The sequence below is a fragment of the Primulina huaijiensis genome, chromosome 18 (genome assembly GCF_012295235.1).
Source record: "Primulina huaijiensis isolate GDHJ02 chromosome 18, ASM1229523v2, whole genome shotgun sequence".
NCBI classification, from domain to species: Eukaryota; Viridiplantae; Streptophyta; class Magnoliopsida; order Lamiales; family Gesneriaceae; genus Primulina; species Primulina huaijiensis.
In genome coordinates, this window is record NC_133323.1 from 275,720 (window position 1) to 302,374 (window position 26,655).

The window sequence follows — 26,655 nt, forward strand, 5'->3', positions numbered from 1 at the left end:
AACCGAGATTCTTGATGGATTATAGTTCAATATTGAATTTAAGCCTAAGATTGATATGAAATTCGATAGCCTGGATGAGTTTTGAAATATCGGGTTGAATATGGTGGGAAAATTAGATTTGGAGTTAGGAATCATTATTTTAACAAGAACAAGAGTACTAGAAAGTGCTAAAATATAGGTAGGAGTGTACAGTAATACCTTCAAGAACATTGCAAAGTTGTTTTTTTAAAAAAAATAGTTGCTTTGCTTTAACAACTTTTGTAGTTATTTTTCTTTATTGTGTAGCTACCTGAAATATTAATTTGTTTAAGTGAGTTCTCAGTTAAGAAAAATAGCAGATGATCATATCTTTTTTTACAGGTTTTATGCATTTTTCAAATAAATGAAATCGTGATTTATGGTTAATGTTTGTGATCCTATTAGTTTTGTACATTATCTTTTGTGTGACAAAATATTCATTTGTTCTTTGTATTTTGCAAATTTGATGTTAAAATAAGAGTTATAATCTGGTATGTCACAGTGTAACAATCTTTTGCAATAACATAATATCACGAAGATCATAAAAATATATTTTATCAAATGTAGCTCTTTAGAAGAGCGGCCCTAATATCATACATTAATTGCTTAAATTTGATATTTAGAAATTTTTTTGTGTGCAAAAATGTTAAGCAAAAAAAAAAAAAAAANAAAGTCATTAATTTGACTTAACAGAAATAAACTATATATATTATTTCATATAACAAGAATTTAATATATATAATTAATTTAAAAAGTTAATACTTTAATAGTTAATAGTTTAATTAAATATTTTGTTTAGTTTTAATTTTTTTTTATGTCAAGTTAGTAACTAATGTATGATTTCTTAGTTTTATTAATACTAATATAATTTGGGCCCGTATTTTTCCAAGCCCAAGCTGAAGCAAAACGCAAAAGGAAAAACGTATTGTCCTCTGCTGTGCAGAGCATCTGGACCCCAAATATTTGCAGTTCGCTGGAAATTTGCCGCCGGGTTCTTACCGCCGTGAACTATGTCTGCTAAGTGGAGGGCCTTGCAGCACCGTCACCGTTACACTTACAGCGCTGTTGTGTTCCCACCACATTTCATTCAGGCATTGAATCAAACGTCACCCAACTCTCCTTTCTTCGTAGAACTGAAACACCTGATCTCACTCAACTCCACCTATGCGCAGCTCGAACATGTGAAAAACGTGGTATCTGGATTCTTGAAGTTACTTTCAGACCCCACTTCTGAAGAAAATATTGTTTCTTGTGCGGTGAAGCTGTATATGGAAATCCTTTTTCTCGAAAATTCGTTGCCTTTGCATAGGACGTTGGCTTCTGCTTTGACGAAATGTAAAAAGTTTCAGTCTTTGATTGAGGCTTGTTTTCGGCAGCTTTGTGGGCAGTATTGTCGCAGGGATGATGCAGGATTTGGGAAAAGGTTTTGTGTTTCACGGGTTGCCTTATCGATGATGAGCACTCCGAAATTGGGGTATTTGGTTGAGGTGGTGGAACAGTGTGCGGTATCTGTGGGGTTGGATGTAGTTTTGGGGTTGAACAGCGTTGTTTCAGAGATGACTGAATGGTCAAGACCTTCTCCACTCGTTATGGAACAGTGCCAGGAGGCACTTTCGTGTATGTACTACATGCTTCAACGGTTCCCAGCGAAGTTTGAGACGATAATCGATGGATCAAATGGGTCAAGTTTGGTCAATCTCGGTTTTCTGGAGATGGCTTTTGTGACTATTTTGACCATTCTGAAGTCACGGGATTTTTCGAGGGATTGCTTTGTGTCAGCTGGCGTGAGTTTGTGTGCAGCCCTGCAGGTGTGTTTAAGTTCTGATGAACTTGGTCTATTTATCACGAGAGCTATTTTTCATCAAAATAATATTCTGAATTGTAAGATTGAACTTTCTGATGTGGTCCGGAAAATCCCATTTGAGGATGATTTAATTCGTGAGATTTCTCAGTTTTCATCTCTCAGTAGACTTTGCTTGATCAGGGGAATACTTACTACAGTTTCAAGAACTGTTCTTGACACTCATTTCCTTGTGTCAAATGCTGATTTGAATGGAGGGTCAGCCTTTTGCGATGATGGATATTCGGTGAAGACCATACTGTATGATGAAATTTTGCCAGAATTATGTGACTACGCAGAAAATCCAGTCGATAGCCACTCTAATTTTCATGCATTAACAGTGATGCAAATATGCTTGCAACAGATAAAGACATTACTGCAAAGTGATGCCAGTGGTGTCATAGATAATTACGAGCCAATGCCAGAGGAAATGGGGGCAAGGATATTAAAGATTGTCTGGTGTAACCTGGAAGACTCTTTGAGTCAAACTGTTAAACAGGCTCATCTTATCTTTGATCTCTACTTAGATGTCCAGTCTTGCCTGAAATGGGTAGAGGGTAGCGAGAACATCAAGTTGTTCCTGAAGAAGATTGCTTCTGATCTCCTTGGTCTGGGACCTCGTTGCAAGGGAAGATATGTTCCTTTAGCGGCCCTTACTCGAAGGTTAGGAGCTCAAACTATTCTAGACATTAATCCAAACTTACTGTTTGAAACCACCGATGCATACATTGATGATGATGTGTGCTGTGCTGCTACAACATTCCTCAAGTGTTTCCTTGAGTGCTTGAGAGACGAGTTTTGGAGTACTTTTGGTGTTGAGGGTGGATATGTAAAATATAGAGGTACCTGTTTACTACCATTTCTTCACGGGCTTGTTTCGGGTAATGCAAAGCTTCGTTCGAACTTGAACACTTATGCGCTGCCAGTTCTACTTGACCAGGATGTGGACAGTGTCTTTTCAATGCTTGGGTTAATTGGTATTGGTAACGGAGGTGACATCCCTTTATTTGCTTCTGAAATCACTTGTGCAGATATTTCTCTAGGATTTGAACAGCAAGTCACTGTTTTGGTTTCATTGCTCAAGGTTTCCCGGGTGCTTGCATTGATGGAAGGAGACGTTGATTGGTGTGAGGGTTCACCACTCTACCCTGAAAGAGCGGTGCTGGATATGAATAATAGCGATTTTCAATGTGTAATTGCTATCAAAGGCATTGAGGTTAAAATCCCTGTTATGTGGTTCGTTTTAGCTTTGACCCACATAGACGAGTCACTTCGCATGGATGCAGCCGAAACTCTATTCTTAAATCCAAAGTCTGCCAGTCTGCCTTCTTCATTGGAACTCAGCCTAATGAGAAGAGCAGTTCCCCTAAACATGAGATGCTGTTCAACTGCTTTCCAAATGAAGTGGAACAGCATGTTCAGAAAGTTTTTTTCCCGTGTACGGACTTCATTAGAAAGGCAACTTAAGCAAGGAACATGGAAGCCTATTGTTTCTGCAGACGCCAATGGAGTTTGTTTATATACTGAAGCTGAAAAAATAATAGAACACAGGGCCAATAATCTTTTTAATTTTATGAAGTGGTTGAGTTGTTTCTTGTTTTTTTCATGCTATCCTTCTGCTCCATATGAGAGAAAGATAATGGCTATGGAGCTCATATTGATAATGCTAAGTGTTTGGCCTGTGTTGCCTACTTCACTAGGAAATCAGGAAGTTGTTTGTTCTGAAACCGATCTGTATCCTTACAGTAAGGGTTTTACTTTACCTACTTCAACGTCGCTGCTTGTTGGATCTGTTATTGATAGTTGGGATCAGCTGCGGTTGAATTCTTTTCATATCCTTCTCTTTTTTCCAAGTCCACTGCCTGGAATTTGCAGTCCAGATGTCGTCCAGGAGGTAATTACGTGGGCTAAAAAGTTAGTTTGTAGCCCGCGTGTCCGAGAAAGTGATGCTGGAGCTCTGATTTTTCGACTTCTTTTTCGGAAGTATGTTTTGGAGCTCGGGTGGATATTGAGACCATCATGTAATATTGTCTCACATTGTCCAAAACCTGAGCTTTCGAATGGGACCTCTCAGAATTGCACATCCAACACTCCTGTGTTAACTTATGTAGTATCACTGATTGATTGGCTGCTTGTTGCCGTGGAGGATGCTGAAGAGAATCTCTCAGAAGCATGTAGAAATAGTTTTGTTCATGGTATATTGCTCACCCTCCGGTACACATTTGAGGAACTGGATTGGAATTCTATTATGGTTATGCATGGCATAGCTGAAACAAAATATGCACTAGAAAGGCTTTTGGAGTTGGTGATGCGAATAACATCGTTGGCCCTTTGGGTTGTCTCAGCTGACGCTTTGTGCTTACCCGATGATGTGGAAGATATGGTGGATGATGACACTTTTCTTCTGGATAGTCAGGATGAAACTGATTCATCTGGCATCAAGATAGAGTCTGAGGTTAAAACTGCAAAATCTTTCCAGGAAGGCAATTCGTCGGAACAGATTGTTATGGTTGGTTGCTGGCTTGCAATGAAAGAGGTAAACATTACCATTGTAAATCTCATTGATGTATACTTTATGTGTGACTTTTACAATGGTATTTTGCACCTTGTAGATGTGCAATTAGTCTGTGAAATATATGAGCCGGCTGAGAACTCATTATTTTGTCTTGTTTTCCAGGTGAGCCTTCTTTTGGGAACTGTAGTTAGAAAAGTTCCTTTACCTACGTCAGATGAAATCAGAAACGCAACTGGTTATATTGACGGTGAGTCCATTGCAGCGTCTGGTGCAATACTTGATGTTAAACAACTTGAGACAATTGGAAACCATTTCTTAGAGGTCCTTCTCAAAATGAAGCATAATGGTGCAATTGATAAAACAAGGGCCGGGTTCACTGCACTGTGCAATCGTTTGCTCTGTTCAAATGACTCGAGGTACTTGATGAAATGATCCATTTAACTGGAGCTGAATGTCACGCATTTAGCTAAAATCAGTAATATACGGTTGGTTAAATAGCTGAATTGTTGAGTGGTTGAAGTTTATATATTTTTTGGTAATCTAGTATCCTATCTACTGATCATTTTCTTATTATTTGTTCTGTTGAAAATATTCTTGAAGCTGCGAAGGGTTGAAAAACTTGATACTTGTGGCTCCTACTCATTTATGGTTAATCGGGTGATGATTGTGACATTTATTCAATCACACCGTTCTAAAAATCGGCTTAGGTGGCGGCCGATCGCCTGGAAAAAAGGCTAGGCGATCCTAGGCGGTTAGGGCTTTTATTTTATTTTTTTGAAGTTTTTTGTCTTCTAATTTAAATTAAAAATCCAATTTAAAAATTAATGGTAATTTTTTATAGGCCGTGAACCAAAGTACAACAAGAAATACGATTTGTTAGCTTGCTTAAAACACATCATCTTCATTTTCGTCTGCGATCTAGAATAAAAAAACTTCATGATTGAGATTTTGTATTCGAAGAAGATGAGGATCACGATGATGATATTGGCTTCATTTACACAATGATTTCATATCCCAAATTTTTTAAAAAAAATCATTTTATTTTTTATCAGTCATGTTCTCCCCACTTATATCATACAATAATTTAATATCCAAAAATAAAAATAAAATAAAAAATAATTTAAAGAACCGTCTAGGCAACCAAGCGCTAGGCAGTAGGTAGCCGTCTGTCTACCGTCTACCGTTTTTTAGAACACTGTTAGTCCATAACCCCAAAATGGAAAAACAAACAAACAATACAAGGTGAAAGATTTTCATGGTGATATCGGCTTTGATGAACTGTTCTTGACATTCTATATTTTGAGACATTTTTTTGTTTTCATTAGCTTCCTCATCTTGGTCAGGAGTTGGGATATCGAGCACCAAGAGTTGAGGGTTTTAGTCTGAGTACATGTGCTAATACTGCTGCTCTATGTACAGACTTTGTAAATTAACAGAGTCTTGGATGGATCAGCTGATGGAAAGAACCGTTTCCAAGGGACAAACTGTGGATGACCTGTTAAGAAGAAGTGCAGGCATACCTGCAGCATTTATTGCATTTTTTCTTGCCGAGCCTGAGGGAACGCCAAAGAAACTACTGCCTAGGGCACTCCGTTGGCTAATAGATTTAGTTCAGAAGTCCTTAACTGAACTTCCTGGAGTAAACAGCTCCAATGGTGAGTCTGGCAGTGGGTTCTCATCGAAGTCAAGCCCAGAAACTGGGAGCCTTCAACTTCCCAAGATGAATGGTGGCAAAGAAATGTCAAAGATTCGAGATGAAGGTGTTGTTCCTACGGTGCATGCTTTCAATGTTCTCAGGGCCGCTTTTAATGATGCCAACCTTGCGACTGACACATCAGGATTTTTTGCCGAGGCATTGATACTGTCAATACAGTCTTTCTCTTCACCATATTGGGAGGTTCGTAACAGTGCCTGTCTCGCATATACTGCCTTGGTACGTCGCATGATTGGATTTCTTAATGTTCAGAAGAGAGAATCCGCTAGGCGAGCTCTAACTGGGTTAGAATTTTTTCATAGGTATGATATATCGACCATATTTCATTTGTTTTTTCTATCATTAAGAATGAAATCCGCATTTGATACATGATACTTTCATTTTTTAATCTGGACCTCCTACCTCATCTCATATGGTTTTTTTCTGTTTTTCAAAGTCACCTGCCTCATTAACTTTAGTGTCTCATGAGAAAAGTTCGTCGCCATAGAAATATAGCTTGAAATTCACGATTTAATCCCACACAGACATAAAGAAATTAGATTATATGAGAACACAACTTTTTTTTTGGAAAAAATATGACAGATTCTTCGACTCATATCTTTTTCCTCTACTTTTCAAGGTACCCTGCATTGCACTCTTTTTTATTTAATGAACTGCAAATGGCTACTGATTTGCTGGTGGATGGATCATCTAAACAGTTAGAATTCAACCTGAAAAATGATGTGCATCCAAGCTTGTGTCCAATGCTGATACTTTTGTCACGACTTAAACCTTCACCTATCATGAGTGAGAATGGAGATGCTTTGGACCCTTTTCCTTTCATGCCATTCATCCGGAGGTGCTCAGTCCAAAGCAATTTCCGGATTCGTTTGCTTGCATCAAGAGCTTTGACAGGTCTAGTGTCCAATGAGAAGCTGAAAGTTGTATTGCTCAATATTGCCTCTGAGTTACACTGCCACACCATGAAGCCTGATTTCAATTCAATCCATGGAGTGCTATTACAGCTTAACTCTCTTGTTGATAGCAATTGTAGAAACCTATCTGATCCCTCTAAAAAGGATGCAATTCTCCATGAATTGTTTAAAGTTTTAGCCACATGCTCTTGGATTGCAAGACCACGATGGTGTCCATGCCCCACCCTGAACGGGTGCTTATTAAATATACTTGATAACATGCTCAGTGTTGCAAGAACATGCAAAGGGAGCAAAAGTGCCATTCTCATTTGGAATCTCCTCTGGGAGTTATCTTCAGAATGCTTAGATTCAGAAACTGCTAGTGGCCATGTTTATTTCGATCCAACTATTCAAGAACTTCGGAAGCAAGCTGCAACTTCCTATTTCAATTGTGTTTTTCATACATCTGAAGAAGTAGTTGACAATGACCTTATGATTCAAAGAATTTCCTCTCCTGCTTCTACCTCATCAAGAGTAACAGAAATAGAGGTTGCCCTCACGAGATTTGAGGATAGGTTGATTCACTCAATGTCAGATGCTTCATATGAAGTGCGAATTGCTACATTAAAGTGGCTCCATTCATTCCTAAAGTCAAGAGAACCATCGGGTAAGGGTGGGCATCAGTCGTCTTGTGAGGCTATAATGATTTGTTTGACTAATATCAAGCTGCAAGATACCCTCTTGAAGCTTCTGGTTTCAGAGAAACATCATAAATGCATGCACTATATTCTAAAAACCCTATACACTTGGAACCTGCTGGAGTTGCAAGATGACAACCAAGAATGCATGGAGCCAAGATATATTTGCCGCATGGACCGCATCTCAATTTTTCAGTTCTGGGAAAGGTTGGTTTCTATGTTTAAGATCACGAGGCATTCGAAGACTCGTCGAACACTTATTTGTTGTATGGGAATGTGCATAAAGCGGATTTCTAGCTTTTGCATTAGCTTTCTAACTTCTGAGTTTGAGACGAAAAAAACTAACCACTTAAGCAAAACTTATCGACGAGAACAATTCTCTGACTTTTATAACTCCATAATGTATTTTGTGGATCTAATAGAACGACACAGTGATGCATCAGAGCCTGTAAATATGAGAAAGGCAGCTGCCGAATCAATGATAGCTTCTGGTTTGCTGTTTCATGCTGAGGCATCTGGTTCTTTGATTTTTGGCTGCCAAACCTGTGATGAGAATCTAGGTCCTCATTTTGAACCAGCAGAAGCTATCAGAATGTATGCGCATAAGATACTGGATCTATGGCTGACATGCATTAAGCTTCTTGAAGATGAAGATGTTGGGCTTAGAAAGAAACTTGCTTTAGATGTTCAGAAATGTCTTTCATCAGTAAAAGCGAGCAACGGGCCATCAAGTATATCTTCCAGCCAAGTTGAGAAAGTGATTGAATCTTGCTTCAAGCATCTTTCAACAGTCTTTGGTCACTGGCTCGGTTATCCAGATTATCTTTGCTGCTGGATAATGAGCATTGCGAACAATGCAAATTATGTTGCATCAGGAGATGACCTTGTCAGACATGTTTTTGACAAGGAGATTGATAATCATCATGAAGAAAAGATGCTAATTTCCCAGATTTGTTGCTTGCAGCTAGAAGATATTCCGATTACAAAGCCTCAAGAAGGTAATTCTTGGAACAAGAATGGAGCCTGGGATCTCTTGCATAAATGGAGAAGCAGATTCTTCCTGCAGTTGATAGAATTTACACAGAACGTAGGAAAACGGGGACGTATTGATTGGATCGGTGGTATTGGCAACTACAAAGAGACCTTTTTACCAGTCTATGCGAATTTGCTTGCAGTCTATGCTTTGTCTAACTGCATTTTAAAAGGTGAACCTCTGAATAGCATGTCCACGGTATCTGAAATCTCTGCACTGGGAGAAGCTCTTGACCCCTTCCTTGGAAACCCTTTAATCTCCAACCTTTATTCTGTACTTATCGAATCCCATGAGAAATATTTGGGTGAAATTAATTATCAGTTACCCGAAAAATGGAGGATAAATGATTCCTCTTGGGCCGAAGTTGATCCTTATTTTCTACTCAGATGAAAGACAATTAGTGTATTCTAGTACCATTGTTGCTTTTGCGGATCGTGATGAACATACTCGTACGTGCTAATGTGAGCTAATTAATATATATAATCAATGAAAATTTGCTATTTTCGTTCTTTTGTTATCCATAGTTTGTGTTGACTCTAATTCCATGTCTTGGTGAAACTTGATTTTCCATGAAGTATGTCGCTTTCTACTAAATTCTACCACTAAATGTAGCATTAATTTTCGAGGATAAGCCTGTTTTAGTTTAATTAAATCGTCTAGTGGGAGATAAACTGTAGCCGTGTGATCCTCATTTACCAACCTAAGTGGTTTGCCAATAATGTTTGATGATTCAGATGATAAATTTCATTTTGTTCTTGTATTGGGTAAATTATAAGTGAACAATCTCACGTATCACAAGTCAAGATGGCCGAGCGGTCTAAGGCGCCAGTTTCAGGTACTGGTCCGAAAGGGCGTGGGTTCAAATCCCACTCTTGACAAGTAAAAAAAAAATCTCTTTTTATTAGAATGGCAATTTCTTATATATATATATCTCATTAGCTCATTAAACCATTTCCTCATCTTTTTCAAAAGGAGAAACAAGGGGAAATGGGCAGGCCACCTTGCTGTGAAAAAGTGGGGATGAAGAAAGGACCATGGACTCCAGAAGAAGATATATTCTTGGTTTCTCATGTTCAAGAACACGGTGCTGGTAATCGGAAGTCTGTTCCTACACACACAGGTTACTTACAAACCTTCTCTCTTCAGATATATACCTATATATATATGTCTCTGTAGTTTAGCTAATTAATATTTTGGGGGTTTCGATTATGTATATATTTACATTTATAGAAATGAACGACGGATTGATATTATAGAAATGCAACCGATTCCAATCTGACCACAGGAGTCTCGAGCATTGTGGGAGGACCCAATACCACAAGCCCTGCATGTGTCTTCTGCCAAAAGTGCTGCAGAAAATGCCTGTGCGTGCCCCCTGGTTACTACGGCAACAAAGCTGGTGTGCATAAACTACAACAACTGGAAGACCAAAGAAGGAGGCCCAAAATGCCCTTGATTTATAAATGGGTCATGTCGGGCAAATATGTATCTGAAAATGGGCTTTTGCCAAGTAGAATGTTGTCGGGCCAGTCCATTAATATTTTGTACGACGCTATCTCTTACTCGCCACAAAAATTTTATCCATGTCAAATCAACGACCTTACGATCGATCAGCTCATAAATAATATAAAATTCCCGTAACTTTTCGTAATTTACACATGCTTTCCATTCGCATTGGGGTTCGAAATAAAAAGTGGGCACCGACTAAAAAGTTGATTATTTTTTAATTATTATTGCAAGTATATTTGATTTATTACATCCAAAAAATACAAATTCGTATCTATTCTTTTAAAATATATAATATAAATAATAAAATTACCTATCAAATAGTATATGTAATTTTATTAAAACATAATAATTTTTTTTAGTAGTAAGTTATAAAGACTACCTTAAAATTTGAGGAATTGGTTTGATACATGTCAAATCAAAGTTGCAATTTTTCTAGTAAAAAAATAGGATCAATTAAAAAAAAGGATTTCAGTTGAAGAAAATAAAATGTATAGGCCTTTGGGTACAACGGGATCTCCCCTCCCTTGTGATCAGATAAATAATATCAAGCAGATTCTGGAGCTGGCGATCTTTGCCATCTCAAATCCTACACGATCTCCACCTCTCACTTCAGAACCCCAACTGGCCCACACCTCAGAACCCGCCATTGAAGTCCTCTCCATTTCGGTTTTCCATTCACTTCAATTACATTTACCTAGTGAATCACACATAACTTCTATGTTACGGTGATTTGTTTCTTTACTCCCGATTTTCCTTCCTAGGCATGATTCATTTCATACTGGATCACTGATTTTGTAGAAATCCTGGAGCCTGTTGCTTTTGTCCCAGTGGCAAATCGTCGAGCAGTTGAATGGCGTTGATGGGATCATTCCCGGCTGGTGTTGACAGCTCTGCAGTTATCCATTCTGTGAATCATCATCCATTGATGATTCCTATGCTGGCATACAGGCCAAGAAAGTTCGTGGAAATCGGAGGTTTAGTTGATTGCAAGTCGACTGGGCTTTCACAAAATTCGATAGATGATTATTTTAGCAAATTATCTCCATGCTGTGGCCACAGCGGCAGACGAAGAAGGTGGGTTCCGAAGCGCGTGAAAGCGACGCAGGAGGGGACTGGTGGAGGTGGGAGTGTGGATGATCCGGAGGATGCGTTGCAGGCTACAATTGAAAAGAGCAAGAAGGTTCTTGCAATGCAGAAAGATCTTTTAGCACAGGTTCTTGCATTATGGATCTTTTGTCACGTTTTATGTTAAAAGGAGGTTATATATGTATATATATATTTTGTTCTCATTCTAAAGTTAATATATTTGCTTGTCCTTGGACGTTTGGTTCTTGAAGTCCTCGCTGATTTTTTGCTATGCTTTTACTTGGGGTGGATGCAAGTAGAATTGAGCGAGACCTTTCTAAAATTTGGATGGGGCCATAAGATTAGCATTATTTAAAAAACGATGAAAATGGAAGCAGAAAGACTGTAGCTTTTCCCATTATTTTTCATTTCCCTTCCACTTTAAGTTTTTTATATTTACTTAGAGTAGTAAGCAAGAAGCTGCCAGAGGGACATAGACCTCCTATTCCTTTTCTACTCCAATCGCGGCAGCTTTCTGAATTAACTTGCCAAGTATGTGATTTTCCTTATAATTATTGTCTGTTGTGTTTTCTGCCGCTTGATTATTGATGTAGAAGAACTCAATCCATGGTTTGACGTTCTTTGTAAAAGCATGTTGGTATTTGATTGGATGAACTCGAATAATGATTAAATATTTGGTCAAAACAACAATAGTTGAATGGTATTTCTCTATTGACTCTGCAACAACAATTGTTGAATGGCATTTCTTGACTCCACAACGCAGATTGCTGAAAGAAAGAAATTGATCTTATCGATAAAAGATAGTATAGTTGATCAACAGGGCAGTGAACCACCTTATATGGAGAATGATGTTACGGTTTCTGGTCTTGATACTGCTGCTATTGAAGGTAATGATGTTATTGAAGACCAGCAGTATAAAAGATAGTTTGCTTGGAAATTGCACTCATAGTTAAATACTCATCTTGTTTCTTTTCCTTGTTAATATGGCTCTTGCAGAAGCAAAGGAGCCTGAAAAAGGCCTACCCTGCGATGATATTTCCTTTGATGCAAATCCTAAGAAAAACTTGGAAAGCAGTGGTTCTGGGGCCGTTCAATCTATGGAATTGCCCTATGTTCCGTGGAAATCTGCTGTCATTCCCAGTTCCGAATCTTCCTCAAACAATGATTGGTACAAACAGTTGAAAAACACAGCAGAAACAATCTTATCTGGTCCAAAGCATTCCACAAAAGTAGATTCCAATAAATCGCCGATGGATACTGCTTCTAAGACAGCAATTCTAACTGATATACCATCAAGCATGAAATATACAAAACATAAAGGTTTAAAGGAATCAAGTCCGGAGGATGAGAATGTTGGTGTTCAAGATCCCTCTAATGAACCTGTGAAACCCCCTCCATTGGCTGGGGCAAATGTGATGAACATAATGTTGGTTGCTACAGAATGTACTCCATGGATTAAAACAGGTACTCCTGATTGTTGACAGGGAAAAAGGCTTTTCAGTCTTTACTTTCTACAAGTTAGATGATATTATTACAATCTGATAAATTATTACAATCTGATAATTGCTTAATGCGAGTTATAATTTTTGTATTATATTATTATGGTTAATAAAAAGTTAATTGGTGTTCATTCAACTACCACGATGTCAACAAAAGTTACATAAGATAGTACGAATGAGTCAATGACCGTAGAAAAAGTAAGGTAGGTAGTGAAAACTTGTACAGAGTAACCAAATTTAGGCACTGTAATATATGCTAAATATAGCAGAAAATTTTAATTTGCATTTGATGCTTGTTTCCTGTTATCTAATAATTTTTTGAGGAATGAGCTGAATATGTGGACTAAGAGAAGTAGATTACATTAAAAACTCAATTGTGTAAAGAATGAAATTTATGAAGGAAGAAAACCTGATTTTTTTTGGAACACAAGAAAAGTGAATTACATATGGATTTCGTAACTTTAAACCCTCCAGAAAATGGGAGAGTTGTACCACTGGACCAACTAGTCATTGGTGGAATACCTGATTTATGAGCATAAAATCTTGCAACTGACAAAAAGATAAAAAATAGCAAGGAAGCTTCCATCATGTTTGATTGACAAACTGGAGTTACTTCGTCTTACTGCTTTCTCTCCTATGTATTCCCTATAAATAGGCTCTGAGTCATCTACACCTCTAATAATTGGTTTCAGACATTCTTATTTATGTGAATATGGCCACCTAATGGCGCATTTGATGTGGCTTGAGACTAATCATGAGTAATGATGATCCTTAGGTGGGCTTGGAGATGTTGCAGGGGCTTTGCCTAAGGCTTTGGCTAGGCGTGGACATAGAGTCATGGTAAATTTTGATTAACTTTTATTCACAGAAAAGTGAGTGCTACAACTGTTCTGCAAGTATACAAAGCATGGACAGCCCATATCATAAAAAATCTAATTATGAACTACACTGTCAGTTTATGGTTTTCTTATATGCAACTGTGATTTTTGAAATTTCTAAGCTTCACTTGTATCAGTGAGATAATTTGACGAACCTTTTTTGTCTTTGCAGGTAAAGTTTATTCATCTGAAGGCTAAAACACGTGGTTTCATGAACATATAGTTCTTAAATGTCATGTCTCTAACATTTTCTTAAGTGAAGCGACAAGGGTCTCAGACTGATGGCTTCTACTAACTCTTTTTTTTTTTGAGCAACAGGTCATTGTACCTCGATACAGTCATTATGCTGAAGCTCAGGATTCGGGAGTTAGAAAGAGATATCAAGTAGATGGCCAGGTTGGCAATAATTATTTAATTTATTTTTCGACAGTATGTGTAATATTATTTGACATTTTTGCAGGATTTTGAGGTGGCTTACTTCCATGCCTACATTGATGGTGTAGATTTTGTTTTTATTGACAGTCCACCATTTCGCCATAGAGAGAATAATATATATGAAGGAAATCGTGTGGTAAGATAATTTTGTCTGTGATATCTGTCATATATGCAGTATATCTCTCGATGTGTTTTACGGACATTCTTGTAAATAAATCAAGGGGTTCAATACAGGTTTTTACGTCTTTATTAGTTGCCTTAGATTTTGAAGGAGTAAAATGTTTGATCAAATCGATATTTATCCAAACAAGTTGATATTGCTTGAAGTTTGCTTCAATATATCTCAACATGGGCACAGCTAGCATGGGCCCTGCCCACACTGGCCCAAAAATACACCAAAAATATATTATAATTTTTTGACCCAAATTTTTAAATTTTACTTATTATTACAGGCCTTACTGCCCACATCGAACCCAAAAAAAAAAGTTTTATTTTTCTTTTATAATTTTTACCCAAAATTTAGGATCAAAATTTTAATTTTTTATCTACTACCCAGATTGACACACTATAACCTTTTTTACACTGCTTTCTTCTCACAAGTCAAGGACAACATACGCTTTGATTAACAACCATTCCAACTCATATTAATTATTGTTCCATCTTTCATATTCTCGAAAAAATTCATAATTTCACCAAATTTTAGGTTCGTTTTTTCCATCATTGTTGTCGGTCATTCAATTGTTTTTAAATTTTGTGCCCATTTTGCGATCGGGAATGACTTTATGCTTATTTTTTGCCTTTAGAGTTTATATTTTCTGTCAGATTTTGTTTTGATTGAGGGTGTTGTACGCGCTTTTCTTCGTCATTTTTCCGGCGTTTTCCTGTCAATTAACAGGTGCTTCTGGTCGTGTGTAGCTTGTGTCCGAGCCTTAAGACACATTATTTATGGTTGTCGATTAACTGATGACTTTTTTTTGCTTTATTAATTATACTACGTTATTGGCTACATTAAACAAGATCTTGGTTCCGCCCATGTGTCTCAACTTGCAATACAAGTTGGAGAAACAACTCAGAAGTTTTACGCTCTTGAAACTTTGGTGTAATAAAATTATTCATCAATAAAATATTTTAAATATGCAGTATAATATGAGTTTATTTCGTGGATTAAAAGAACGGCGAACAATAAATATTTGACCTATTCAGGAGTTTATATGACTTAATCTTGTTCAGTTCATTTGTAATATTCACTTTACTTGAGCATTTCAAATTGAAATATTTCTTATCTCCATCATTTTACTTAATCAGTCATCCTTATGTAGTTTTTCCCAACTGTGTTCGAAATAAGGCTTGGACTCTACTTTATATGCTAAACAATACTACTTTGAATTTTATTGTTTTGACAAGTGTATATTACTTTCTTTTCTATTAGATTTATGTCTTTTCAATGATCTTGAACAGCCTACAGAAACCTTTTTTATACAATTGTGCCACTGTTTGAAGTTCAAACAAAAATATTAAAGATGAATAAAAAATGCGACAGAAAAGGTAGATTTACAAATTTTACAGAACAATGAAACACCCTGCACATCTTGGAAATTTTGCATTCTGTTGTTTGATCTCAATTTATCTACATTATAGATACAGAATCACTTCTTTCGACAGTTTCAGGTTTCCGGTATATTGATATTATTTTTGCTTATCTTTGCAGGATATTCTGAAGCGCATGGTCTTGTTTTGCAAAGCTGCTGTTGAGGTAGCATTGGATAATATTCAAATTAAGAGTGGATTAGGATGCTACTTGGACAAATATGCTTAAAAATAAAACCTGACTGGTCCAATTAATTAAAAGCGAAAATGAAAATGCGGGGCGTGGACATCCTCATTTTTCGGTATAAGTTTACTTCAGGTGGCTAAATGCCATAAATTTGGAAAACATGGTGGTTGCAGGTTCCTTGGAATGTTCCATGTGGTGGGGTCTGCTATGGAGATGGAAATTTGGTTTTCATCGCAAATGATTGGCACACTGCCTTGTTACCAGTCTACCTTAAGGCATATTACCGGGACCATGGGTTAATGCGATATACAAGATCTGTCCTCGTGATTCACAACATAGCTCATCAGGTTTGTTCCTAGTACATTTATCCTTATTGTGACTTTGACAGAATCTAAAATATGTGTTTACGTTGAATTTATGGGAAAATACCCATGCAAACAATCTACATTCATTGGTGAAACTGATAGATAATCTTGAGGAATTGCTTATTAGGATCTAGAAGACAGAAGTACTGTATTGTTGTCAAGCTATTAAAAAGCGCTAGGTGGTAGACGGCGGCCACCTAGGCAGTTTTTTTTTTAAATATATTAATTAATTATAAAAATAAAAAAATTATAATATAAAAAATTAGTCAAAATATGCATAAATTTTTTCAAAATTTTCATTATCGTTTTTTCAACCACACTTGTTAATGTGCATATATTTCAACAAAATATACATAAATTACCCGCCTAGGTGGCCGATTTTTGTTACCCGCCTAGGTGGCCGATTTTTCCAGCATCGCCTAGAGCCACCAATTTTCTAAAAATCGAGGCGGTGACTGATTGTCTACCGCCTAGGCGCCGCTTTTTAGAAGAGTGATTGTTGTAACGTCATGCTTGATTTTGCCTTTGGCCGGTCAAGACTCTGTCTTGATCCAGTTTTTTCTACATACAAAAATAGACAAGGATCGCAAATCCTCCTTAAGAGTTCTACTTTAGATGCTGAAATATCGATCACCAATCGGAAAAATTTAATCCCAAGTGTTATCATATATGATCCTGAAAATTTTGACTGGTGGAGTTACCTTTAACTATCGGAGAGAACTTTGCATTTTTTTGAAGGGAATGGATTTACACGTCTGAAAACCAATTTCAAATTGGTAGCTCTGCAGAAGAACAAATGTGCATTGACAGTAGCACGTTACTTGCCTCTACCGTAGTGGCTGTTAAGATTTGAAGCCAAGTTAGAGAGGACTCACATTTAGCTTCCATTCAAAGGGTTTAGTGTTATTTTGTTCTGATTTTGTTAGCCATGCTTTCCAACTATCAAGATGGCATTCTACTCGGTGCTTCTCTAGTATTTTTATGATGCCGTTTCGGTTTTTCAATAGTTATGAATTTTTTATTGGAAAATATTACCCAACATTTTACATCTTTTTTCTCCAAATGTACATCTATTGACCAACCAGGGTCGCGGCCCCGTGGATGATTTTTCCTTTGTGGATCTTCCACCTCACTACGTGGACCTTTTTAAGTTATATGATCCAGTAGGTGGAGAACACTTCAACATCTTCGCTGCAGGTCTAAAGACGGCTGACCGTGTAGTTACAGTGAGTCATGGATATTCTTGGGAGATAAAAACTTCTGAAGGTGGCTGGGGTCTCAACGGGATCATAAACGAGAATGATTGGAAACTACGTGGAATTGTAAATGGAATTGACACAAAAGAGTGGAGCCCTGAATTAGATATTCACCTGAAATATAACAACTATGTCAACTACTCGATTGAGACCCTCAAAACAGGCAAAGCTCAGTGCAAGACAGCATTGCAAAAGGAGCTTGGGTTGCCCATCCGTGGCGATGTTCCATTAATTGGTTTCATTGGGAGACTGGATCAACAAAAAGGTGTTGATCTGATAGCTGATGCAGTTCCTTGGATGATGGGCCAGGATGTGCAGCTGGTTATGTTGGGTTCGGGCAGGCCCGACCTTGAACAGCTTCTCAGGCAGTTCGAGGGACAGTACAATGACAGAGTTCGAGGGTGGGTTGGTTTCTCTGTGAAAACTGCTCATCGAATAACTGCCGGTGCAGATATACTCCTTATGCCGTCAAGATTCGAGCCTTGTGGGCTGAATCAGCTTTATGCGATGCGTTATGGAACAATTCCAGTCGTGCATGACGTGGGTGGATTAAGAGATACAGTTAAGCAATTTAACCCGTATGAGGAATCTGGGCTTGGCTGGACGTTTTCTAGAGCTGAGGCTAATGAACTGATAAATGCATTGGGAAACTGTTTATTGACATATCGTCAGTATAAAACAAGTTGGGAGGGGCTCCAGAAACGTGGCATGACGCAGGATCTAAGTTGGGATAAAGCTGCTCAAAATTACGAGGAAGTGTGCCTAGCAGCAAAATATCAATGGTGAAGTTGTGGCCATGAACAGGTAGCTCTTCGTTTCCAAATCAATTTTCTGCGCCTCGGTTGGTAACTTCTTTTACATTATCAGTTGATCTTGAATAGTGAGAGCAATGTAATTATTTTGAAAGGTCAGCGTCATGGATATAGCAGAAAGAAGTTTCATTTATGTAAATTCTCTTTTATTTTTCATCTGTTGTTACTCTGGACGAGTTTCCTGAACCTAAGTGATATTTACACTGAGATCACTGATGAATAAACGGTATTTCCCCATACTTAGTTCACTCATTGATGTAATATCTATTCGATTAGCAGCATCATGCAATCCTTCAACAGCCTCTTTTTCCCTATACTTCCGTCTCTACGTACAAATGGATATCGCAAAATTGGGATATTGATGTTTTCATGCAAATAAAATAAAATGCGTAAAAATAACACAGGGAAATGCTTGAGTTCCTCGGTCTCCTGACAAATCTACTGTTTTATCACCAAGTTTACAGCTTTTTTCTGCTAAAATCTCGGCTCGAAGATGGAGCAAATATGCACGAGCTTGGGATATTCAGTGAGGATTAATTCGAATTTATAAGACGTGGCTTCCACACATCGTGACATCACATGTTCTATAAAAATAATATTGTTTAAATTTTTTGCGGTACAATGTGTCATTGAGAGTTGAATAATCCATAGATTTGGAAAAGGGAATGACAGATGTTAAAATGAAGTTTAGAGTTGAATTATGGAAGTGTTTTTGACTACGATGAGAGTTGTCTCACAATGCTACCTTGGTAGATATATGCTCTATAATATAAATGATATTGACCAATATAAGCATGAAATGAATGAAAGGAAAAAAGAATGATTGTCTATCAACGCGATCTAATGAGGATCGATTGATATAGTTGTATACTAAGTTCATGGATTGATTTGAAAGATGAAATGATTTTTAAATGTACATGTTGAATTTATTTCAACTTTTGAATAAATGCATATTTTTATATATATCGAACCCAAAGTTTTATGAGTCATTAAGCTCATGTGTTACAGTTCCAAGTAGTGACGAACCATGAAGTGCCGGTTCACCATGGAATCCAGCCCACGTGTTTTTCTCATCCAAGAAAGTCAAATTCAATCTCTTCCATTTTTAAGAATCTGAAACGTATTTTTTGTAAAATATATATTTAGGTTGTGGTATGAGAAGTTTAGTTTTAAACTAAATCCAAATCGAACCTAGTTAGATTGTACTATAGGATATATGTTATTGTGAATGTGTCATATATAGAAGGTAAATTATATATGATGTGATGGAGTAATTCTTTGAGAAAAATGTTGGATTGAGTTATGCAGGTTTGTCTTTTATTGAGTTTGGTTAAGTTCGTCGAAATTTCTTTCAAGAGCAGTTTGTTCTCTTATACTTTTCAACTTAACAGTTTCTCGTGGATGAGGTATAATATATATTGGCCTAGTCTCCCTCTTAATTTTTTTTATATAAATATTCAACCAATTGTATGTAGTTAAAATTTAATCTTAATCTAATGTATTTGATTTTAATTGTTATTTTTTTCTCACGATATGAAATAAATCATTGTTGGCGTAGAAAAAAATCACTAAAATTACAAATAAATGACTGAAAGTTAGAAAACTTATTAGAAAGATACAAAGATCAGCTGAGAAAATAGATGTCCAAAATAAAAAAAATAACAAATGTGCAAAAGATATGTATCAATTAAACTAGTGCGTACTCTCTCTCTTTAAATACAATTGATTAACTGTAATTAAAATAATTATCATTTAGCAAGCATGTTTCCTGGGTAAAATTGGAAGTTTGATAGGGTAATCACGAGGTTCCAACTCCAAGAAAATCTATAAAGAGAGGCGTCGCCGTAATACTGTTCTGAAAACGGCATGTTTCCTGGTACTCATCTGAAACCTGCAGTGACGGCTGAGCAAAATATATTTTAGATGATGAAACAGAAATATCGTTCTGTATCTTTTCTCCGAGCTGTGGCCATCGCCTTTCCTCCCAGCCTGCCAGTCGTGAGCAAAACATTCATTTCGTCGGTAAAATATTTCGATCCATACACATGTTTTCTATATCTACATACGTTACTGCATGAAAGCTAGGCAGCAAAAATATAATCTATCAAGGCGGAGATCAGTATGGAGCGAGGAGTGAAAATGGGTACTTAATCCAGATCAACTATACATTGATGCAAATCGACATGAAATGACCTGCTGGGGTGCTATCTAAGGTTTTAGTGGGGATAGTGAAAGAAGAATATAATGGCACGCCCCATCTATCCTGTATTTTTTCTCTTAACAATGTGAATGCTGTATAGTACATCGATCGTTTCATCTGATGCTGGTATGTGAAACCCTTACCAGGAAACCTGGAAAGCGGACGAATGGCATGACTTGACTCCAATATCTGTACTCCGGGATCGATATGCTTTCTGGAAACGAAGCTAACTCTAGATTTTGAGTATTCATCCATCAATAGTGCAAACGGCGTACTCCGTTTTCTTTTCATGCTAGATTTTGAAAACTCTCTATATTTCCGAGCCGTTACAACATGCCAGTGATTCTTCACCGCGTTATCTGTTCTGCCTTGAAAAAGCTTGGAAATCAGGGCCCATTTGTTTCCATATTCTCTTTGAGCCGCCATTAGTGCCTCCTCTTCTTCTTCACTGAAAGCTCCTCTGTTAATCTTTGGGTTGAGCTGATTATACCATCTTAATCTACAGCTTTTACCTACAAATTACCAACCATTAATCAGGCTAAAGATTAATATAAGTTAGCGTGCAGTTTATACTCAGATAATTTTTAATTACCTGATCTGCCTTGTAGTTTCTCGGCTATGTGGTTCCAGTTCTGAGGACCATGCATGGCAACAAGTTCTCTCAGCTTGGCGTCTTCTGAAGTTTTCCAGTGCCCTCTAGAACATACTTTTGGCTTCCCAGTTTTGGGTTTCTTTCTATAATTTTCGCTAGGGTTTCCTCGATCACGAATGAAATTTGTGCAAGTTGTTGCACTTCTGAGCACATGATCTGCTTCTGGGTTTTCATCGGAGAGTTCAAAGCATCCATTCCTCATAACAAAGCAGCATCTTCCCGCAGTATTTAACTCCCTATGGCATTCGTTCGAGACGACGGCGGATACGCCACCAGTTTGCTGGTGCTGCTGCATGGAGTCTGTATACAAGAAAATGAAGTTGCAATGATTTGAGAGATCACATGCAAATTGGAGTTTTATAAAATTACGGTGTCGAATTAATTTGCATCACAGAGATTGGGAGGAGTTAGTGATCCAGGGAGGGCCTGGTGGGTTTCACCGACTGGCCAGTAGGGATGACTCCTACTTTGACTTGTTCTCTCCCCCTCCATAAATGCAGTTGTAGGATAATAATGCACCAAAAATGGGTGCAGTCTTCTACGCATTGTTTCCCTTCACTGGTCATGCATGAAGAAAATTCTATTATTTATTTTGATAAATGAGATATATCTCAATGTATTAATTAATAACTTATTATAAAATTTTAATGATCTGCATACAAATAAATATTATAAGGTTTTTTCCTTTTCTTTTTCATGATATAACTGAAGACAGGCATGATATACATCCAAATACTTCCTCATTTTTAAATTTTTATAGAAAAATAAATATTCACCATTTTCTTGCAAAAGAACAAAATTGCAATATGATCTTTTTTTTTCCTGCTGAACTCAAAATTAAACAAATTAATGAACCAAAAAAAATTATTTTCCGTAAAAAAAAAAAAAACAAAACTTTGCAATAATATTTCCCCCCAACAAGGCATATGAAGCTAGCTAGAGGTGAGGGTGACGACATGTATTTAACCATTACATCGGTCCCTTAGCTATGTTCAAACTGAATTTACTATTGGTACGGGCACCTACTGCTAGACTTCAACTAATTCATATTTAATTACTGATCTCTTCTCAATTTTTTCATTAAATTATTATTATTATTATTTTTAAAGAGATATTATTATTAGTGACAGTTCTGTTATGTTATCCACCAATCGTACTCACTTCTGTTTTCGCCATTGAGACAACATTCACTTATTGAAAATGATGAAGTATATTAAACATATATTCAATATTGATGAGCAAGATTGGTGAACAATATATCAAAAATATTATTATTTAATAAATAGAAGACCATATATATATGTGTGTGTACTATGGATCATATGAGGTTGCTAGCTGCTTTAATTACTCGCTCGCACGAACCCCTACTCCATCATGGATTATGGATCATAAGGGGTTGCTAGCTGCTTTAAAGGGCTCTTTCATAACATTAATCAATATGAGATCGTGGTATACTGAAAACTAATTTAAGACTATTAAACGATAATTGAGGAATGAATGGAGACAACAAATTTATGTTGAAGCTAATCCAAATTATAAGAGACATCCACGCCAACCCGTATAGATAAATTCAAATACTGAGCTCAGTTGATAAACCAGCGGCTCACGGAACCACATGAACGCATTGCATTGCCCATCACCCAGCACATTGATCGGGACACATCAACTAAAGTGGCTTTTGAACGAGACCTACCGGCTTAGGGGCAGTTACTACTAAAATAAAATGGGTGTACCCGGAACGGGGTTCCGATCTCTAAATGGATCTGCTACTCGATCTCGATCAAATGGCTTTGGATCGGTCTAAAACAGAGATATCACTACTAGCATACAGCAAATGCAACAACCAAACTTGGTCTCTGTATAACTAAACAAGGCTAGTATTGTTGTCTATTTGCATTTAGCCATTCCAAGTGTTCCATCTATATCACTTTACAGCAGGAGAAAAGACGGGAAAGTTTTTATGATAGATTATATATACACGCACAGAGCAGGAAACGAGACATTGAGACGAGGGATTTTGTTTATCTATAAACCTAAAAAGACTATAAAAAAAAGGCCACACCAATTTAATTTTTGTCAATCAAAAGCTCAAAAGAGGCCACATATCTTAAGTGCGATAATTTAGCCCCAAGTTTGAATTTAGAATTTACAACACAATAAAAATTACAGTAGAATAGTTTCATAGTATAATCACACCGAAGATACAAATTCATTGACATGAAAGAGCAACACGTCAAGAAAAGGCGTCCAAACTCTTGAGTAGTTGGATTATGGCAAGATAAACTAAAAAGAAACTCCATATATGTACTTCACGACTCCAAGAAAAATATGGTCCAGTTCACTTGGAAAGTTTGAAATATAAAACCACAGCAATAGCAATAACCAGCACTACGATTATGGAACCAATAACCCACTTGTTTCGGTCCATCCTCCTAGATATGTTGGTCATAATTTTCTTGCTCCTGCTTATATTGTCATCCACGCCATACATCTGAACGAGAAAAAGTCAATGTTACTTAAATCCATTCAACACTTAAAAACCCCATATCTTCAGCATCACTAGCTGGGAATTAGATATTTCAGGCAGATACAAATATGTGCAGAAAATGGAAAAGGGATTTAGGCCTTCTTCAAGAGAGAAAAGGACAAGGGCAAATCAGATAAGAACCAAGACACAATAAACTATTTTTCCACCAAACAATTACGGCAAAAAACTGCATCTTAATGTTAGCAAATGAAGAGGTAATACCGTATCATTAGCATGTAAGAGAGCATGCCGCTGTCCATGTAAATCTTGAAGAAGAGACACACCAAGCTCTTCTGTCTCCAGCATGACCCTTCTGCTGTCTCGGATCCTGTTGGTGGAATTGTTCAATCTTTCAGTTGACATCATCAGTCTTTCCCTTTGATTTGCTGATGCCTGTTAGCATCACCATGAGAGCGTGGACATATCCATATAGCAAAACAAAAGAGTAGAGCCTGATCCTCTTATGATTTGTTACAAATTAAAGTATTTCTTTTTCAAAGGAACTACGTGTTCTATTTACATAATTTGGTGAAGGGAGTAGTGTTGTTTATGTCAAATTAGTCCATAAAGCCAAAGCAGAGAACGCGTACGAAATCATTAAACCGAGAGCCACATCAGGAAAAAAATTACAATTTGTTGGTTCCCTAAAGAAATTGAGACACGTCCGTGACCAAGGTGGGGTAAGCACTTGTTCATATGAAAATTCAGTCAGCCAAATTATGTGTGAAAAGGGGTGAAAACTCCGAGAAGGTGAAAATGAACAGAAGAACTGGGTAATGGCATCCTTAAAAGGCATGAACATACCGTCAATGTATCAGCCATTCCTGCCTCCAGTAACTCATCTCGAGCAGCCTGGTTTAAGTTCGTTGAAGCAATTCGTTTTACCTCACTTTTCAAATTGTTCAGATCAGATTTAAATTCTCTCAGCTTCGCAAGAAGAACTGCCTTTACATTTGGTTGCAAACCACGGGCCTCAAGATCCATCTTCCGGATCTAAAACATTGTCGATCCAGTCTCAGAAAAAAAATCCAAGAAAAACAGAAGGAAGAAAATAGCTTAGACAATGATTCAAGGTGTACCAAAGAATCAGCCTCATCAAGGCCCGTTTTTATTTCCAAAATCTTTTGCTTCCTCTGTTCTGCAAAGATATCATATTTTGATAACAGCGGGAGACTCGCATGAGTATACATCACATTTTGAACTAGTGTAAAAACAGAACAAAAAGAAGCATATATGGGGGAGAAAAATCATCTACTGCTATGTCATTCAGCTTATGTCGCAGTCAAACTTCAAGAATCACGTGGTAAAAAACATCACTTAAAGCAAGCATCCATCCACATGTTGAAATGTCATCGGATAGAACAAGTAGAGACAAGGATTCATTTGCTGGAAATGAAAAGTTTGCATCGAAGTCAAACTAAAAATACCAGAGTTCCTAGACAAAGAATCTGGCCTGGCCTAAAAGACCATCTATCCGAAAAGAACATCTCTTTGCATCGTATTCTAAAAAATGTGCAATTTAATTTATAATCGTCGCGCGGCCAGGTAACAGGCAAAAAAAAAAATCAAGTTGATTCCTCCAGAAATGTAAGTTAGAAATCGAACTGCAGTCATCGTGTATCACGAATCACACTTCATCGCATAATATTTCCGCAATTAAACAAATCTATACGGGCACCAAAGAAAGCAAACATTAAATCATCGTTTACTAATAGATAAATTTAGGGCTCAAGCAGACCTCCATCAAGTACGGCGGCGGAGGAGCACTTCTTCGATAAATTAGCAGAGAGCTCGCAGTATTGGCGCTCGTAACCATCGAAAACCTCGCTCATCGTTAACCTTTCTGATTCTATCGAAAATCAACGCAGAAATGAAAAGTTCCAATCGGATGTTTGAGTAGTTGTTAATGATGCGCTTACGATCTCGATTATCTAAACAAAAATTGGCAAATGATGAAGAAGAACCTGGGGGAATTGGGGAAAGCTATGCGGTCGATCCGATTTTTGTAATTTCGTTATTAAAAAAAAAAAGAAAAAGAAAAAGAAAAAGAAAAACAGAAATTGGTTGTCATCTGAACTATACGACAGCGTTTTCGGCTATTGACCAAAATTTCTGATTAATTTATTGAAAATTGTTCACAAATCCTTTTTCATATTTGGTTTGATGTAACGCCGTATTCTCCCAATGCAGTGAACCATCCAATTCCAACCTTGAGATTATAGAATTTCTTTTCAAAATTATAACAAAAAAAAGGATGAAATAATTACGTAGATAGATTTGTCCAAAAAATTAGTTTGGTTGTAAATATCTCTTTATAAATTGGTTATAACTTTGAGGGATGAAAGTAAATAATCCAACATAAGAAACAGAAGAGGTGTCACTTTGCCTCGCATTGTTACTCTTCCGTGTCTTTTCTTTTGTTAATCCAAATCAAAATGACCGTTCAATGATTCCATTTTCACCATTAAGCATTAATATACTTCCTGCCTCTTCCTTTGTAAATATATATCCATCGTCGTATTCATCAATGAGATGACACTCATATATTGAATGTATAATTTAGATATGCTTAATCACGTTTAATATATGAGAGTCATCTCATTGATGGACGCGATATGCAGACAACATATCAAAACTATATATACACACATATTGGAATTCCACGTGGATGCAGAGACAAGAAATATATTTAAATTGTAAATTATTTAAACTTGCTTTGGATGTTAACATCAACCTTGCCATTGGAAAAATCGTTCTCCTTCACACCATGACAAAATTAAAATGGATCGTTTACTTTTGTATCCAAAGATTTCCCATTTTTGTTTTTAGATTATTAGCTAGATTTAATTTGCATGCTCTGTTAATCAAGGTTTATTAACGCAATCGAGTGTAGGTTTTGTGGCATCCAAGTTAATGACAAACAATTAATTACATGTTTTGCGTCTTATATA

The 26,655-nt window shown here is 37.0% G+C and overlaps 4 protein-coding genes and 1 non-coding gene across 7 annotated transcripts; 3 read left to right on the forward strand and 2 right to left on the reverse strand.

The window, feature by feature from the left end:
• Positions 1-924: 924 nt before the first annotated feature.
• On the forward strand, positions 925-9,285 carry LOC140963790 (uncharacterized). Of its 2 annotated transcripts, XM_073423187.1 has the most exons (5): positions 925-4,394; positions 4,536-4,789; positions 5,793-6,389; positions 6,707-7,885; positions 8,101-8,253. In XM_073423187.1, the coding sequence occupies exons 1-5, from the start codon at positions 1,029-1,031 to the stop codon at positions 8,111-8,113; spliced, it is 5,409 nt and encodes a 1,802-aa protein (XP_073279288.1). In that variant the 5' UTR covers positions 925-1,028; the 3' UTR covers positions 8,114-8,253. The 2 variants fall into 2 exon arrangements, with proteins under 2 accessions (XP_073279288.1, XP_073279287.1); XM_073423186.1 differs by having other exon boundaries at positions 6,707-9,285.
• A 224-nt stretch (positions 9,286-9,509) lies between these two features.
• On the forward strand, positions 9,510-9,589 carry TRNAL-CAG (transfer RNA leucine (anticodon CAG)). Its single transcript has one exon. It is a non-coding gene; the product is annotated as a tRNA-Leu (tRNA).
• Positions 9,590-10,740: 1,151 nt separating this feature from the next.
• Positions 10,741-18,564, forward strand: LOC140963798 (granule-bound starch synthase 2, chloroplastic/amyloplastic). Of its 2 annotated transcripts, none has more exons than XM_073423200.1 (10): positions 10,741-10,886; positions 10,982-11,433; positions 12,070-12,193; positions 12,303-12,770; positions 13,581-13,645; positions 14,002-14,079; positions 14,144-14,254; positions 15,827-15,871; positions 16,066-16,239; positions 17,343-18,564. In XM_073423200.1, exons 2-10 carry the CDS (start codon positions 11,071-11,073, stop codon positions 18,297-18,299), a joined length of 2,385 nt encoding a protein of 794 aa, XP_073279301.1. In that variant the 5' UTR covers positions 10,741-10,886; positions 10,982-11,070; the 3' UTR covers positions 18,300-18,564. The 2 variants fall into 2 exon arrangements, with proteins under 2 accessions (XP_073279301.1, XP_073279302.1); XM_073423201.1 differs by having other exon boundaries at positions 10,763-10,871.
• Positions 18,565-19,965: 1,401 nt separating this feature from the next.
• LOC140965049 (transcription factor MYB117-like) lies at positions 19,966-21,696 on the reverse strand. Its single transcript, XM_073425092.1, has 3 exons — positions 21,118-21,696; positions 20,669-21,037; positions 19,966-20,314 (listed from the first exon to the last, which is right to left on the reverse strand). The coding sequence occupies exons 1-3, from the start codon at positions 21,470-21,472 to the stop codon at positions 20,124-20,126; spliced, it is 915 nt and encodes a 304-aa protein (XP_073281193.1). The 5' UTR covers positions 21,473-21,696; the 3' UTR covers positions 19,966-20,123.
• A 1,524-nt stretch (positions 21,697-23,220) lies between these two features.
• On the reverse strand, positions 23,221-25,750 carry LOC140963712 (vesicle transport v-SNARE 11-like). The gene is made up of 6 exons (XM_073423090.1): positions 25,669-25,750; positions 25,443-25,553; positions 24,784-24,842; positions 24,509-24,697; positions 23,927-24,097; positions 23,221-23,668 (listed from the first exon to the last, which is right to left on the reverse strand). Exons 2-6 carry the CDS (start codon positions 25,534-25,536, stop codon positions 23,516-23,518), a joined length of 666 nt encoding a protein of 221 aa, XP_073279191.1. The 5' UTR covers positions 25,537-25,553; positions 25,669-25,750; the 3' UTR covers positions 23,221-23,515.
• Between the last annotated feature and the right edge of the window lie 905 nt (positions 25,751-26,655).

Excerpts from the sequence above, each read along its gene's own strand:
- LOC140965049 (XM_073425092.1), bottom strand. The coding sequence starts at position 21,472 with ATGCAGCAGCACCAGCAAACTGGTGGCGTATCCGCCGTCGTCTCGAAC. Across the intron at positions 21,038-21,117 it reads GAAACTACAAGGCAGATCAG|GTAAAAGCTGTAGATTAAGA; the intron begins GTAATTAAAAAT and ends GGTAATTTGTAG. Across the intron at positions 20,315-20,668 it reads TCCGCTTTCCAGGTTTCCTG|GCTGGGAGGAAAGGCGATGG; the intron begins GTAAGGGTTTCA and ends CACGACTGGCAG.
- LOC140963798 (XM_073423200.1), top strand. The coding sequence starts at position 11,071 with ATGGCGTTGATGGGATCATTCCCGGCTGGTGTTGACAGCTCTGCAGTT. Across the intron at positions 11,434-12,069 it reads AGAAAGATCTTTTAGCACAG|ATTGCTGAAAGAAAGAAATT; the intron begins GTTCTTGCATTA and ends TCCACAACGCAG. Across the intron at positions 14,080-14,143 it reads GATATCAAGTAGATGGCCAG|GATTTTGAGGTGGCTTACTT; the intron begins GTTGGCAATAAT and ends ACATTTTTGCAG.
- LOC140963790 (XM_073423186.1), top strand. The coding sequence starts at position 1,029 with ATGTCTGCTAAGTGGAGGGCCTTGCAGCACCGTCACCGTTACACTTAC. Across the intron at positions 4,790-5,792 it reads CTCTGTTCAAATGACTCGAG|ACTTTGTAAATTAACAGAGT; the intron begins GTACTTGATGAA and ends CTCTATGTACAG. Across the intron at positions 6,390-6,706 it reads GGGTTAGAATTTTTTCATAG|GTACCCTGCATTGCACTCTT; the intron begins GTATGATATATC and ends CTACTTTTCAAG.
- LOC140963712 (XM_073423090.1), bottom strand. The coding sequence starts at position 25,536 with ATGAGCGAGGTTTTCGATGGTTACGAGCGCCAATACTGCGAGCTCTCT. Across the intron at positions 24,843-25,442 it reads CGCCGCCGTACTTGATGGAG|AACAGAGGAAGCAAAAGATT; the intron begins GTCTGCTTGAGC and ends ATATCTTTGCAG. Across the intron at positions 24,698-24,783 it reads TTGATGAGGCTGATTCTTTG|ATCCGGAAGATGGATCTTGA; the intron begins GTACACCTTGAA and ends ACAATGTTTTAG.